Below are 16468 nucleotides of genomic sequence, written 5' to 3' on the forward strand. Positions count from 1 at the left end.
AGACTAACCTTCTACACCAACCCTTTCAGCTCTTCAAGTGAAACGGTGGGTCTGCAAGAGTGGTTGTTCCTCAGCACTTTTAATGGTCTATTTAGCCAACGACCCTCCCGAGGACATAGATACAAAGGCGATGTATCTCAGGCAACCTTTCTTTGCTCTATACTTGGATCTTTTTCCTCAGGAGCTTCCTGCGGTTCTCCCACCTCGGCGACCAGTCGACCATGCTATTGATATCCTTCTTGGCAGTGCTCCACCTACTCGTGCTCCATATCGAGTTTCTTTTACGGAATCTCAAGAGATACAGCGACAACTTACTGAACTTTTGGAGAAAGGACATATTCAACCAAGCAAAAGCTCTTTTGGAGCTCCAGTACTTTCGTTGAAAAAGAAGAATAAGTCTATGCGCCTTTGCATCGATTATTGTGCCCTTAATAAGTTGACTATCAAGAATAAGTATCCTCTTCTGCACATTGATGAATTGTTTGATCAATTGCTCCATGCAAAGGTCTTCTCCAAAATTGATCTTAAGTCTGGATATCATCAAATTCGCATTCGCAAAGGTGATGAATATAAGACAGCTTTTCACACAAAATATGGTCATTACGAGTACCTGGTCATGCCATTCGGATTAACCAATGCCCCTACAACATTTATGAGTCTGATGAATGATCTTTTTCGTCCTTTTTTGGACAAGTTCGTCATTATTTATCTTGACGACATCCTGGTGTTCAGTCGTAATATGGAAGAACACAAGGCACATCTTAAGATCGTTTTCCAGGTGCTTCGTGACAATGCTCTTTATATTAATCCAGGCAAAAGTGAATTCTTCAAGACATCCTTGGAATACCTTGGACATGTTGTTTCAGCAGACGGTATTTCCGTGGATCCAAAGAAAATACAGGTTATTGTTAATTGGCCAACTCCAGGTTATTGTTAATTGGCCAACTCTCACAAACATATATGATGTTCGTTCTTTTTTGGGACTTGCCAACTTCTATCACACAAAGGTTCATCGATTTTTCGAAACAGCTGCTCCTCTCACAGAACTTCTAAAGTCCGCTCTTGCATTCAAATGGACTAAAGCCACAACACAATTTTTTGGAAATTTAAAAACAGCTTTGACAGACTCCTGTCATGGCTATTCCAGACCCTACTCTCCCCTTTGATGTATACACGGATGCTTCTGATATTGCCACTGGTGCCGTCTTAATGAAACAAGGACGTGCTATTGCGTTTGACAGTCATAAGCACTCTGCAATTCAAGGAAGATATCCGGTATATGACAAGGAATTTTTGGCTATTGTTCATGCCTATCGTGCATGGAAACGTTATCTCCTTGGTGCAGATTCAGTGGTGAAAACAGATCATCATTCTTTGAAATATATCTTCACGCAGCCAGTTATGAATGCTAGGCAAGCACGTTGGGTCAAATTCTTAGCCAATTTTCATATGACAATTGAGTATGTTCTTGGTCTTATCAATGTGGTTGCGGATGCCCTCAGTCGTATGCCGCCAGCTTCGGTCTTGGCTATTTCTACAGTTGAAATGGATATACCTCAAAGTTTCAAGGATCGTTATTCAAAAGATCGTGATTTTGGAAATGCATTTCGAATTCTCAATACTCATAATGCAACTTCTTCCAACTTGAAGATTTATGGAGCATATACAATAGTGAATGGTTTATTATATTATCAGGACCGTATTTGTGTAACTCATGATACTCAGTGAAAGAACATCACGAGGTCACTTATGCTGCACATCCAGGCATTAACAAGACATATCGTCTTTTGACAGCTACATACTATTGGCCTCAAATGAAGCAAGATGTTATTAAGTTTGTTACAGCATGTCTCTCGTCCCAACGTATAAAAGCTAGCAGACAAGCTCCAGCTGGTCTTCTTCAATCACTTCCAGTTCCCAATGAACGCTGGGAAAGTATTAGTTCGGATTTTATCACTTCATTGCCACGTTCTTCTAACGGCAATACACAGATTCTTGTGGTGGTTGACAGATTTTCTAAAATGGCACATTTCATTCCGTGCAAGAAAGCAGCCCAAGCTTCAGATATTACAGTACTGTTCATACAGTATATCTTCAAACTTCATGGATTACCAAAATCTATAGTTTCTGATCGAGATCCAAAGTTTACAGGACATTTTTGGACTTCGATATTCAAGTCTCTTGGTACAAATTTACTCTTTAGCTTTGCTTATCATCCACAGACAGATGGACAAACGGAACGAGTGAATCAGATTCTGAAAGAAATGCTGTGTCATTATGTTCAGTCTCGATTAGCTTCATGGGAAGAATATTTACCCTTGGTAGAATTTGCTTATAATAATTCTTATCATTCAGCTATTGGAATGACACCTTTTCAAGTAGCTTATGGCCATACTCCCCTTATTCCTGCCAACTTTGTTCTTCAACATAAAGTGGCTTTATCAGACTACCTCATTCAGGAAATGCAAGATATTCTATTACAGATTAAGGATAAGATGGTCAGCGTCCAAGAGCAATATTAACGCACAGCTAATAAGCGTCGTCTCGTCACATTGAATTTCAAGAAGGAGACTTGGTATTATTATATATTGCCCCTCATCGATACAAGACAGTGAAATCAGTTTTCCCAAAGCTTCGCCCAGGATATTATGGACCCTTTCGTATTAAAGAACTCATCTCTCAGTTATAAGTTGGAGTTACCACCTTCTTGGGGTAGAATTCATCCAACTTTCCATATTTCTTGGCTCAAGAAGTTTGTGGATGGTGATTTTTCAGTTTTAGATATTTTGGATTATGTTCCAGAAATCGAAGATGAACACATACTCTTAATTCCAGGGACAATTCTTGATGTCAAGACAGAAAGAAACACGACATAAACTCACTACAGAATTTTTGGTTAAATGGAGAGATCTTGATGATTCCGACTGTACTTGGCAAAGTGATGAAGACTTACAGGAATATCTAGAACTTCTTCGGAAATTCTTTCAAAGACAACCATCTCTTCTTAGCCGGAGTCTTATTTTAAGTGGGAGGGAATGTCACGATTATGACTAACTCTCTTAATCTCTCCTTAATTACTCCTTAATCCCTTATTAACTGAAAGGACACCTGTGAAGGGTCACACCCTTACACATGGGTCACTATCAAAGGACATGTTTATTCATTAAAAGACACACCCCTAAGTCCAAAGGACATAACCGTTGATTCAAGAGCCACACCCCTTCCCAGGGATGTGGCTTTTCACTTGTACCCTTTCGGCCTCTATTTAAGAAAGGTCCCTGTCTCAATGCAAACAACTCAGTCTTTCCTGCAGTATTTCTCTTATGTTCATTAATTAAGTCGTAATCATGTTAATAAAGCTATAAAAGCTTTACAGAGTTGCTCATAGCCCCCTCTCCCTCCTTTGGTTGGAAGCACATGAGGAAAAACCATCTCACTAACTAGAGAAGGACACCATCCTAGTCCTATTGAGCCGGAAGCGCCTTGGGAGGTCTAGATGAGTCACTAGAAGTATCTGTGTCACTGTCCTATGTCGTGTCTTTGCCATTCTTCTGGGATGAAGACTTGCCATTGCCCTTGCCCCTGTCCTTCTTCTTGGACAAGGAGTCTTTAGACAAATGTCCTTTCTTCGTGCAAGAGTAGCACCGGCTCCGACCTTTCTTCTGGATTGTAGTAAGTGCCTGGTCTGTACCATTAAGAGACATCTTGATCTTCCCAAATGAAACGAGGATGGACTCTTCTTCCAAAAGAAGGAAGATGAGGTCATCGAAATCCAGTTGACTTGTTGTGACCTGGCACCTCAAAGCTTCTTTGTGAGGATAAGTGCAGCCAAGTGAACAGAGAATAAGGTAGCACCCATTGCCAGTAATTAGTCATGGATAACCTTGGCCTTCATAAGGAATGACTGCGTAGAACTACTAGCAGGAAATACGAGACTGTAGAGTTGCCCTTGCAAAGTAACTGCCCGCATCGAGGAATCTCGAGCATAGAGATTCTCCAACTTGGACCAAACTTGATGTGCATTGGCAAGAGTTTGCACGACTGGTGAGACCTCCTTCATAATGGTTCGCACAAGCACTTAGTGTGCCTTCGAATCACGATCCTCCTAGTCTTGTAATTCCGCCACCTAGACAGTGAAATCAGTTTTCCCAATGCCTTGAGTTTTGAGGATGCTTCTCATTGTCCTGAACAATCTCCCACAAACCCATATAAATGAACCAGATCCGCATATTCAGGTTTCAATGGGCAGAGTTGGTTCCATCCACCTTGTCCTTGTGACTTGTGCCTGTATGGACATGCCCGGAAATGCCTGGAGGATTGGTGTTCCATTGGGTTTGGTAGGGGTGTACTAATTAGCACTAATTTATAAGTGAGTGTGTACACACTTCATTAAGTTTTGGGTGACCAAAACTTATAAGTTATGACTAGCCCTGTGTTCGCACACACTAATGTCCCGACGTGGACAAAACACAATGTCCACCGCCTAGACCTTATCCCCTTTGTACAAAGGGAGCAACCAGCCATGTGTTCGCTCTAGCTTGCACCACAAGCCACTTGTCCTCTCTACCTGACACCTAGAGTGGACAACTCTCTATCTTTCTCTAGAAGTAGGCACCCCCTTCATGAGGCCTCTTTGGCTGTATTTTTTGCACTTTCTCCTCCCCAACTCCATATCCAAGCTGGCTAGTGTGTTTTCCAAGCTTCCAAGAGTTTTTCTAGGTGGACACTCTTCCATATGTTCCCAATGACTGAAATTCAGCAAAACAGCTCTTATTTTTGCTGTAATTTCTGGTCTTTTTGCTGAAAACCCTAATTTCAGTCCTCCTTTCTCAAGTTGAACCAAAGGGGAAGCTTTCCCAAGGTTCCCTTCATCCTCTTGAAGACTTTTGGTGCGATGGATCGCGACAAATTGAAGATTTCAACACTCCAAACGCTTCCATCGCAAAGACTTCCATTGTCATCAACTCTACTAGCAATTTGGTAAGCCTTAATGCTTAATTATGGAAGCAAGTAACAGGAGGGAGGAACCAGACTCCATGTTCACATACCCTGTGTAGTGTTCTCTTGTCCTACGTGTTCTCTTGCAGATTGTTGTTACCATGTGTTGGTGGAACAATAGAGAGGAGATGGTAGAGAACATGAGTCTACACCGACAACACATTGTTTTGCAATACTGTATTCATATGCATTGGTATGGAAATCTGGTTAGAAATGCCCATGACACTATGTACTTGATCCTTCCAAGATTAATATACTTTATTTGAGGGAGGGGCCGGCTGTTCCGGCTCACTGTGCGTCTCTTGTCAATTCAGCAAATTACTTCTTGTATAGAGCATGTCATCCACTAAATCTTAGTGTATTTAAGTGTATTGATTAGCAATGTGTTCAACCAAGTCACAACACCAACCATTGCAGAAAGTGCTTAGAAAAGCAAACCGCAGCCACCTTGTACTTGCACTGTAGCTGGGTCTAATCACAAACCCATCCTGCGTGAGCTGGAGAAGATGATCCCTATAGAAAGCCATCTTCGTACCAAGCTCCTGTGTCGGCTGTATCCATGTCCTCCTAGTGTCCAGCTGAATCAAGTCCTGCCTGATAAGTCTGGTAATCTCTGCCCGTGTGAGAGAGAGGGAGGGTGCATCCAGGGAGTACTGAAATGGAGGTAGCCTTTCCATACTAAAGCCATGCAACTAGAACCAAGCTGTCATCTGTGCATACCAACATGATCCGTCTCCCTATGATGCCAACTGTCGTGAAGACTCCAGGGCTAAGCGAGCATATTTGTCTCTAGGGAGAGCCCAAGTGCTATGTATAAAGGAGACTGATCGAGTGAGTGCCTCTACCACCAATGGGGGGGCAGCCATCTCTGCACGGATAATATCATGTGGTACGGAGGCCTTGGCCCTAATCATCCGGGAAATCATAGAAACCAAGGGCCTCTCCATATGTCTCCATCCATCAGTGCTACCAGCTCGGCTGTGGTGATCCACTGAGGGTCCCCATATCTCCACTCCATACAGCATGGTTGAAGTGACCAAAGTGTCAAAGAGCCAGAGCTTTGTTCGAGGTTCGTGAAACTGAACCTGCGAACACATCCTCTCTAGTCTCCCCAATGCTGCATAAGCTCTGGTCAATCTGGTCTCCGCTGCTCTCCTCAAGGAAAATAGTGGGCCACTAAAAACCACACCAAGGTAAGTATATGCATCTGTATACTCCACTGTCTCCTGACCATATGTAAAGGTGGGTACTGACCTCCTAACCCACTGTGCTGTGGTGTTTAACACCATCACCTTGGTTTTACCAAGGTTAACAGACAATCCACTGTCCTGTGCAAATGTGTGCAATGCATCCAAATGATGCTACATCCCCTCTGGAGAATCTGAGATCAGCACAATATCATCAGCATACAATAACAGCGGAATCCATGTCCCTGCTAGCTGTGCTCCTCTGTCACCCTCCCGCTCTACATAGTCTGAAACCTCATCCACGTACATCCCAAATAAGGTGGGAGAAAGGGGGCAGCCCTGTTTCACTCCAATAGTGGAGTGAACCATCTCAGATATACCCTGAGTAGTACGTACCTGTCCCACAACTGTCCTGTATAAAGCCATGATTCCCCAAAGTCTGGTTATGGGCGGTCTTGGCATTGAAGTCCCCCAGGAGAATGATGTCACCATCCCTGGAGAACTCCCAAATATCATCATCCAAAATAGAAAAGGGAGACTGCCCGCTAGGTGATGCATACACTGATGTACTAGGAGCAAAATAGCATATAGCAATGTAGAGATATCTGCCCGTCTCTGGCCTCAGTCTAACCCACATGTACCTAGCCTGCTCATCTCTGCGGACTATATGTATCAGTGGCTGTAGCTCCTCTCTAAACAATACTGCCACTCGTCCTGAGCCCCGTCCTCTATGCTCTGAACGAGTCTCCTGTCTACAAGCTATCTCCCATCGGTATCCACTAACATGTGGCATGGACTGTCCAGGAGCCTGATGCGTCTCACAGTAGAAGATGATGTCCCTCCCAGTGAAACTATCCTCAAAAGCCCCTACATCAAGACGTAGAGATCCATTACAATTCCAAGTAGCAACTTTGAGTGTAGTCCCATAGGACTCGCGCCGTCATGAAGAGCGCCTCTCCATAATCACCACTCTACCATCTCTATAGAAGGCCACTTTCCCTTTCTCTCGGGCTGCCCTTATCTCTGGCAACTTCCTTCATGTGAGCAAGTTGCGAGAGTGTGAGGTCATCTCCAAGAAATATTCCCGTCTTCTTGAGTGTAGGACGTCTCTTCAAGAAGTCCTTCTTCGCTTCCATGGAGGGGAAACGAATGATAAGTGCTCTCTCCTTAGAAGATTCGCCACCACTACCTTCTCTCTTCTTTCCCACTCTCCATGCCTTTGTGTGCGTGGCTTCAATGCCCATCATAGAGAAGAGCTCCTTGGTTTCCCCTTCCGCATCATCACGGTCTTTTAGACCGGACACTCGTACATGTAAGGCCCGGGTCTTCCTCCTTTGCTCCTCTTCAAGGGTCATGTTGATGATGGTGGGAGTGGGGATGGGTGGCGATTCTTTACCTTTCCCTTTCTTGGCGACCTCGATCCATTTCTCCGCCTCGTCCATCTTCTTTTGTGTCTTTGTGATCACCTCCACCCATGAAGATGTCTTCTCTTTATGTTGCTCCTCTTCCTCTCGAATGATCATCATTTGCTCCTTGATGGTATTCAGCTCTTCAAGAAAGGAGGGCTGAAATTTTCCATCGTCAAGATTGCTTTTTGAAGTGGCTGCCAACTCTTTTTTGAGGGCTGAGATTTCAGCCGCTTGACTCTTAGCATGCAATTTGGCCTCCACTAGTTCCTCCTTTAAAGCTGAAATCTCAGCCTCTTGCTTGGAAGATCTCTCTTCGAGCTCTTGGATTTTGTCAAATCCCTTCTCAAGTTTGGAGAGGCGGTTTATGATTGCGGTGATGGAAGAGTCGACCATCTTCTTGTTTTCTTTGATAATTGTGCCGAGCTTGTCCTCCATCTTCACGAGCTCCTCTTTAAACCCGGTCTTGGTCATGACTTTTTACACACACACAGAGAGAGAGAGAGAGAGAGAGAGAGAGAGAGAGAGAGAGAGAGAGAGGAATATATATATATATATATATATGAGAGAGAGAGAGAGCAATATATATATATATATATATATATATATATATATATATATATATATATGAGAGAGAGAGAGAGCAATTGTTGACAAGATCACTTTATTGTATAGCAAGAGGCTTACAATGGTGATAGTTGGCCAACTGCCCATGACTTGCATAAATCAAGAGAAAATACATAAACCCCAATAAAAGGCCCAATTCCCAAAACATTGAGATGCACAATATTCTAACAATTCGCTCCTCTATATAACCTGCATGTATATGCTTATTGCCCAAAGCTTGAGAAGCATGAGTACTACTTGCTTGGCCATGTGAACTAGCCCCTTGACCGCTTTGTGCATGGCTGTCCATAGTGTTTAACGGCTGTTTACACAGAGCCCAATGCCCAGATGATCTTTTACCGTGTCGTGAACAATTTTCAAGTCAACACTTAAAATGTAAAAGCCACCTTCTCCACATAACCTAAGGGCGGAAGAAGGGGGGGGGGGCGGGGGGGGAGTCGTCCAATGTTGGTGTTGGCTTTGTGGTATTTTCAATTGTGCTTAATTGTGTATCTAATTGAGTTAATAGTTAAGTGCTCTGAGATCCGCACTCCCTGTTACAATACTCGTGCCTGAGCACAAGCGAGGCGTAGTTGATTTTTGTTGTAGCAAGTGCTTGTTTTTGATATGGAACAACTTACCACCTATAGCCTCGTGTCTCTGTGATTTATGCAGTGTAATGATTTGTTAAAAGACGGTGCTACACTTGGAAAGACTCCCGCAGACGTTGTGAAGAAGTGCAAAATCACAATTGCGATGCTGGCTGATCCTGATGTAGCTCTTGCTGTAAGATGACATGCCTTTTGCAATTAGTATTTCCTGTTGTTTTGTTTTACTACACTAGCACTATGGAACAACTCACATATGGTTGGTTGTCTGATGTTTATGTCATGTGATATAGGTAGCTTTTGAGAAGGATGGAGTTTTAGAGTCAATTGGGCCAAACAAAGCATATGTAGACATGTCCACTGTGGACTCCAAGACATCATGTACCATCAGTAAGGTTTAGCCCTTGCCCTTATGAAGACAGCTGCAGGATGTTGTGAGTTTTAGTTCTTAGTGCTTCACCGATACAAAATATTGAACTGCAAGGCATCCTTGTCACCTTACACCTTATTTAGAACATGTTTCTGTGCTTTTTATTTCAAAAAGTAGTGAAATAGAAGCTTTGAGCTTGGCGGATCTGAAAGATAGGAGATTTCAGCATGGGCCAAAGGTGTGCAGGTTTGGGCAGCCCTTGTGCAGCCTCAGATCAGCCCTGACCAGGCATCAAAATCTCAGCCAGGGGTGGTGCATGTGAAAGGGGCCAAAAGGTCCAAAGAGGGGAAAACCCCTGTTTGGGGGTCCCCTACAGAGCAGTAGCAGAAAGGCATCTAGGATGAGCCTCAAAGACAGCATAATGTCAACAGATCTTCAGAGCTTATGCCCTGCACAGTATCTGCTCTGTTTCCTCAATATGCTTAGATGTTTTTTATGAGTAAGAATGTCAACCGATCTTCAGAGCCTTCGCACTATCTGCTGGGTTTTCTCAATAGCCGAAGCTGTTTTTTATGAGTAGAAAAAGTAGGCTGGATCTGTTTGGGCTTGTTTTTATAAGAAGGTGCAATCTGAAGTTTACATGTTAATGCAAATGGCTGGACCAATCTGACGTTTGCATGTTGATGCAAATGGCTGGACCATTCTGTGGCAAAAGCATGTGACTTTCTATGTTTTTTGAATGCCAGGCTATCATTGAAAAGGGAGGGCGTTTTCTTGAGGCGCCTGTTTCAGGCAGTAAGAAACCCGCTGAGGATGGTACACTCGTCGTTCTTGCTGCAGGTGATGAGGTACATCATGTGGACCATATGCCTTTTTCTTGCAATCCAATTAGTGTTTTTTTGCACCCCCTTGCGCGTGCGCGCGCACACACACACACACAACCCTGCAGAGGATGAGGTACATCATGTGGACCATATCCCTTTTTCTTGCAATCCAATTAGTATTTTTTTGTGCCCCTGCATACACACACACACACACACAAACAATCCCAACCCCCCCCCAACACCACCCCCACCCCCCCCACCCCCCCGGCGGGCGCCCTCTCTCCTTTTCCCCTTCATTTCCCTCTCTCCCCTTTTCTTAAAAAGCAAGAAAGAAAATAAAAAAAAAGGGAAAAAAAGACAAATTTGCACTTGAAGGTTATCTCAGTAAAGTGCAAGGTTTTTTTGGGGAACAGTCTCCTTTGCACTTGGTGTTGAGCGTATCATTATGAGGATTCTAGTGAGAGCTCTAGGCAAAAGCTTTGTGCTTGAAGTCTTGTAACACGAAGTTTATGTGGTGTTCTCAGTCTGTCTATGAGGAGGTTTTACCTGCTTTTGAAGTACTGGGGAAAAAGTCTTTTTTCCTTGGAGAAGTGGGGAATGGAGCAAAGTGTAAATTGGTGGTCAACATGATCATGGGAAGGTGGTTATCAACTTTGTTTTCAATATTTAAGCAACTTTTATGCAGTTTCAAATCAATATATATTGTTTGTATTTGGAATATGAAATTAGGTTATTCAACACACGCATGCAACACACACACACACACACACACATTTTTTTTGGGTGAAAACACTGTTCATATTTATATTACAGAGAGTAACCCTAGTACAAGGCTTCTCTTAAGATTGTACATCTAGTAGCAGTGGAAAAACACATCATATTGCTGGTAGTTGCTGGTCAATCTGGTGTAAACTCCAACTCATGCAAGGACTGACGTAGAGATAGACGAAAGTAAACATACTTGTCCATCTGTGGCTGATTAAAAGCCATGCTATTACGTGCCATCCAGATAATCTAAAGCACTCAATATCTCACCCATTGGAAGGAAAACTTTGTAATTCTGAACCCTTTGTGTGCTACGTCCAAACATCCAAAAGGTTTTGGAAAATTGTACTGTAGGGACTTTGATCCTCAATTTATCTGACAATCGCTGCAGGAATTGTCTAGTAGATGGACAAGACCACAGAAAATGAACAAGAGTCTCCATATTGCAGGTGCATGTCATACATTTAGCACTGGCTAGCTTTCTTTTTGCTAACATCTCCCCTACCAGAAGAGCCCCAGTCAAACATCTCCACAAAAAGACTCTGTTTCAATGATAGATTATTCTTCCATATTTGTTTAAGATTACCTTTCCATCACTGCAAAGGCTTATTCATATTCCATGGTCGATTTGCATGATTGTGAACCCATGGCGATGGAAGCAACAGTCTGTATACTTTCGCAGCTGTAATACGAGACAGTGGAAATGAAGTGACCAGACCAGGTCTACTGTTATGTAGTAGCCAATCATCTTCCCTATGACCAATCACGTTTGAAGACATATTATGCCATCCATCAAACTGATCCATAAGCATTCTCCAAAGAGGCTGATAATGCATGCTAAGATTACATCTCCTATTTGCATGTGGGAAGGTAAGCACATGCCCATTGTTTTGCAGTAACACACACACACACACACACACATTCAGAGTGCAGGCCATGTGACACTTTGCAATGTTTATATCCGAAAAGTTTTTGTACACTAAGCTGCTGTGATTTGTGTCATATTTTCACAGTATGATGAATGCCTTCTCAGAGGGACTTGTTCTAGCTGACAAAAGCGGTCTTAGCCAGCAAACACTCCTAGATGTTTTGGTATGCAACAGAGAGACATGTTGAGAACCTCATAGAGGCTGAATTTGTATTGAACTGCTAAGCAATTTTTCGTAAACATGCAGGACCTTGCTGCCATTGCGAATCCCATGTTTAAGATGAAAGGTGCCTCTATGATAAAGGATAAATTTGACCCAGCTTTTCCATTGAAACATCAACAGAAGGACATGCGACTGGCTTTGGCTTTGGGTGATGAAGTTTGTGTTTCCATGCCTATTGCAGCAGCTTCCAATGAGGTACTATAATGAAGAATGTCTGTTTTCAATTTTTATGCTTCTTGAAGTCTAAATAAGTCTCATAATAGTGCACGGAAAACCAAATTATCTGCAAAAGTTTGAATATATTGGAGCTTCTTTTACTTGTTAGTGACCTTATGATACAAGTGGCTAATGGATCAATGATGGATTGTAAAATGATGTGCAAGGATGCAAAAATCATCCCCCCTCCTCTCCTTGAAAAACCAAAAGAAAAGATTCTTCAGTAAGTAAAAATAAGATAATTAACCCTCTACAGAGGTAGAGGTTCAAAAGAGGAAAGGAAGGGGAATAAACATGGCTAGTGACATCACTTCCAGCTTCTTGAGGAGCTTGAAAAGTAAAATGGTGTGTGCGCTTAATTAGACTCACAGAGCTGGTTAACACAAGTTTAAACACAAGATTAAAGTGATCAGTGTGTAGCAGAAATTGCAAGCTCAAAATCTGTTGTATATTGAACGCTTAACTCTTTCCACTCTCACATTATGAAGTACATGACTCTTTTCTAATTACCCCTAAAATTCTGCAAACCTGCCTTGTGCTGTCAAATTCTTATGATTATGGAGCTCCAAAAATGGAATGTTATGGCAGTTTAGCCATGCCAGCGGTCAAGGCTCAGTACATGTACCTACACATGATTTTCATGCCATGTATGTATGCAATCCTTGAGTATGCATCCTCATTAACATGTGATTATGCCTTGTGACCATCCAAACTGATTTACTCCAACAAATCATCCTCCACCAAGTGCAATATTCCATATTTTATGTTTTGATGCTGAAATACCATTTGACTTTAATTGGGAAATGCCACTCTATGTATGCATGGCATTGTCATCCTGGTGTACTGAGCCTCATCTAGACTCATTGTTGGTTCACCCGATCACTTCAGATCCAACATTAATCCTAATACATGCCTTAACCATGTCCTCCAAGTAACTGCTCGTACTCCGAATTGTTCTTGTTCTCTAAACCTCTACTCAAAACCAACATTCAAATGTAGGTCTATGCTACCAAACCATCATGACTAGATGCTTGAGATCAAGCTCCAGAATGCAAGGATGCTCTGGCCTGTATCCTCAACACTCCTCAGATATATTTCATCTCGCATTCTATGAACTCCTCATTCTTCTCCTTACACAATGCCTCCCTTAACTGTTTGTAGCTTCTGGTTTGACTGAAATGGTGTTTAGATTGGTTTGCATCCAGTCATCCCAAACTGCTCTAGCACATCCAACATATATTTTCCTTGATTGATATGTTGTTCTCAAGAATTTAATGCCTAGAAGTTCTTGAGCTCTCTAAGTCCTTCATTTCAAATTCTCTTGTTATACTGCCCCTGTGGACGATTTTTGAAAGTTGTTGCTCATGCTCCCAAGGACTGTCGGTTGATGGTCGAAACTAGTTGAGCGTTTTGTGGATGGTTTGAAACCATCTCTGCAAGTAGATTTTCATGCACATGGGCCCCATGATCTCTTGGACGCAGTTCGTCTTTCTATGACCCTCAGACGCAGGAGAGTTCCAAGTATTTGACTCAATTGAAAGTCAAGCAGCGGCAGGGGAAGCAGTGTGGCCGGTCAATGTTTCAACTGTGACTCCACCGAGCACATCGCGAAGTATTGTTAGGGAACAGTGAATGACAGTTCAAGGAGGAGACGTCTTCAGAACCAGAGGATAAGTGTGGAGGAGATACCTTTGCTAGTGCACACATGAGGGGTGCAGGATAGAAGACACCACATCAGTGTCGGAATAGCCTTGCCCCCCCTCCTTCTGAATTATAGTCTTGAGTACAAGTTCTTAGAGCTAGAGAGCTCGCCTTTATTAAAAAAAGCATTTTTTCAAAAAAAAATATTTGGTGGTGTGTTGCATTTTTGCATACTAGCAACCTGTATTTTGATGCTTCGGTGACAATTGGATGGTTTCTCTCTTGAGACATCCGGACGGGCAGGTTATCGCCTTCCAATGCAACCTTGGTGCCCCTTGTTGATGATTTCATACAGACCAATGCATTTGTAGATATAGGTGTGAGAATTGCCATGGTTAGATTAGGGTCTACTCACATTGCTTGAGATGGGAAGCAAGTGTTTATGGGGATCTACATTCACGTGTGTCAGCTATGCAAGACATGCAAGCGATGGTGTAGCTGTCAGTTTTGGTTTTTTGTAACATGCCATTGTGTAGCATAGATGTGTTGTGATGGACTCACAGTTTCTCACAGTTCCTTATGATAGCGTGCAATCAAATGTTAATAAACTTTTCTTTCTTTTCTATGCCATTGTATAATTAATCTGCACTATTGATGTATTCTTTTAGCTTCTGAGTCCAGAGTGATGATAAAACAGCACATGACCCCACCGGCAAACACAACTTTATAAGCGTCTTGCCAGTGGGGTCATGTGCTGTTTTATCATCACACTGACTCACTAGGCCACTAGCATTTTGCCAAGGTCAATGTTAATTTCTTTTATTCATATTTCCGGTCTTTTTTGTATCCATGTTCCTGGTGTGCAATTTGGAGCTTTTGTTTCTTTCCAGGCTTTTAAGAAGGCAAGGAGCTTGGGGCTGGGGGATTTGGACTTTTCAGCAGTTTACAAGGCTGTTGCTGGCGGATCTGCTGCTAAGGATTGTCTTTGATGTATTCAAGCTTTTACATATGGCTACATTTTTGTTACCTTTACCCTTGATGGATGGTACCTCAAGAGTTGGATTCGTCCAAAAACTGATTTAGATGTGTCCAGAATTTTCTTTTCCCTTTAATAAACTTCTAAATCTGCATCTGCTATACATGTCAAATATCTGGGATGTAACCGTATATAGTCAACCCTCATCCTCTTTTCCATTCATGTATATAGTATGTATATGCATGCCTGTCTGTATGCATGCATGCATGCATGTGTGTATGCATGTACGTTTTCATGTGCATATGTACGCACAAACAAAAATAAACAAGTTGAGAAGTGTGATTAAAGGGATTCAAAAATAAATTTCAAACCTTTGTTGACATTTGCAAGTATAATGTGGTGCATTAGTTTGAATTAAAGTGGGTTTGGGGCTGTTATATAATGGTGTCTTTTAACACTAGTCACTTAGGTTGGTATATAATGGTGGGTTGGGGTTGGTATATAATGGTGATCTTGAACACTAGTCTTATAAAGAAAAAGCCACTTTTATGGCTTTTAGAGACTTGGAAAAAAATCATCTCTCTTTTAAGTATATTGTTTCAAAGAAATGTTTACTTGAGAAACACTCTCAACGTAAGAGATAGCTAGAAACAAATATTAATTGTCATTTTAAAAAAAAGTCTTCTATGGTCATCATTTAGGTGCTTTTTATAAAAAATATATTTAATTATTCAATTTTACTTTGAAAAAAACTCAAATAAAATTTCAAGTATAGTATAAATACAATACAAAAAATCTTCTTTATGTACTAGTTCATTTGCATGTATCTTCCATCAACTAAATACATACTTTTTTATCCACATATCCTTGAAGATCTTAAGGTTATTATAATATTTTTATGTTATTTTTACTAATTTTGAAAATTATAAGTTTACTAGATATATGTTTTTTTTTCAAGACCTTTAATGTAGGTAGGTTCATGTTAACTAAACATTCGGAAGAAGTTTCATGGAATTCTAAATTGATTTGTCTTTTTATTTATTTAAAATTTATAAATTAGTCTTATGTTGCTTTTGTGGCTCATGTAAAACAATTATAGAAAATATTCAAGCTTATAACTTGTGTAATGTCGGAAGAGAGTTAAAGATTGAACTTATAACTTGCGTGATGCTAGTCATGTACATTTAGACTAGAAAGTAGCCTAGACTAACTCATTGAACTCTCCGACATTAGTTGAGCAGTCGAGCATTGTATAAATTGAGTCTTGTATATAAGATATTTTGACTAATGAGAAAACACATCATATCATTCTCACAATTAAGTTTGAGTCTTCTTGTTCTTGTAATTGAAGCTCCTTGTATGCTTTCTTTTCTTCTTTGTTGCATGTATGCTTAGGGGTTATGTGGATGAGTGATAGTGATAGTGTTAGTGTATGTTCTCTTCTTTCTCTCTTCTCTTCTTGTTTACTCTCTCATGTCCTCACTCAACATCATGGCATCAAAGTAGAGATTGAACAACAAAGGAGGAAAGGTTGAGGATCCTAGCTCTCCACAAGGGAGAGTTACTCTACCAAGAGTGGCTTGAGGTGCAAATCAGGAAGACTCTTCTATTCTCCTCTTCTTCTCTCTATCATGCAAGGCTCAAGTGTTCTCAACAATTGGTGAACATGTTTGATCTTGTTGTGGGGGAAGTGTCTTTATTTAGGAATCCCTTATTATAT

General features: G+C 41.5%; 1 protein-coding gene across 1 annotated transcript in view; it reads left to right on the forward strand.

The window, feature by feature from the left end:
- The window catches only part of GLYR1 (glyoxylate reductase 1), a 66052-nt gene extending 50925 nt beyond the window's left edge, over positions 1 to 15127 (forward strand). The window contains exons 2-8 of the mRNA XM_086794977.1: positions 8873 to 8983; positions 9099 to 9200; positions 9922 to 10023; positions 10524 to 10639; positions 11778 to 11856; positions 11940 to 12110; positions 14663 to 15127. Coding sequence (XP_086651103.1) covers positions 8873 to 8983; positions 9099 to 9200; positions 9922 to 10023; positions 10524 to 10639; positions 11778 to 11856; positions 11940 to 12110; positions 14663 to 14761 — 780 coding nt within the window. The 3' untranslated portion in view covers positions 14762 to 15127. The remainder of the gene's footprint in view (positions 1 to 8872; positions 8984 to 9098; positions 9201 to 9921; positions 10024 to 10523; positions 10640 to 11777; positions 11857 to 11939; positions 12111 to 14662) is intronic.
- The last annotated feature ends 1341 nt before the right edge of the window (positions 15128 to 16468 follow it).

The sequence above is a fragment of the Cibotium barometz genome, chromosome 61, assembly GCF_041138505.1.
Source record: "Cibotium barometz isolate CiBa-2024 chromosome 61, ASM4113850v1, whole genome shotgun sequence".
Taxonomy (NCBI): domain Eukaryota; kingdom Viridiplantae; phylum Streptophyta; class Polypodiopsida; order Cyatheales; family Cibotiaceae; genus Cibotium; species Cibotium barometz.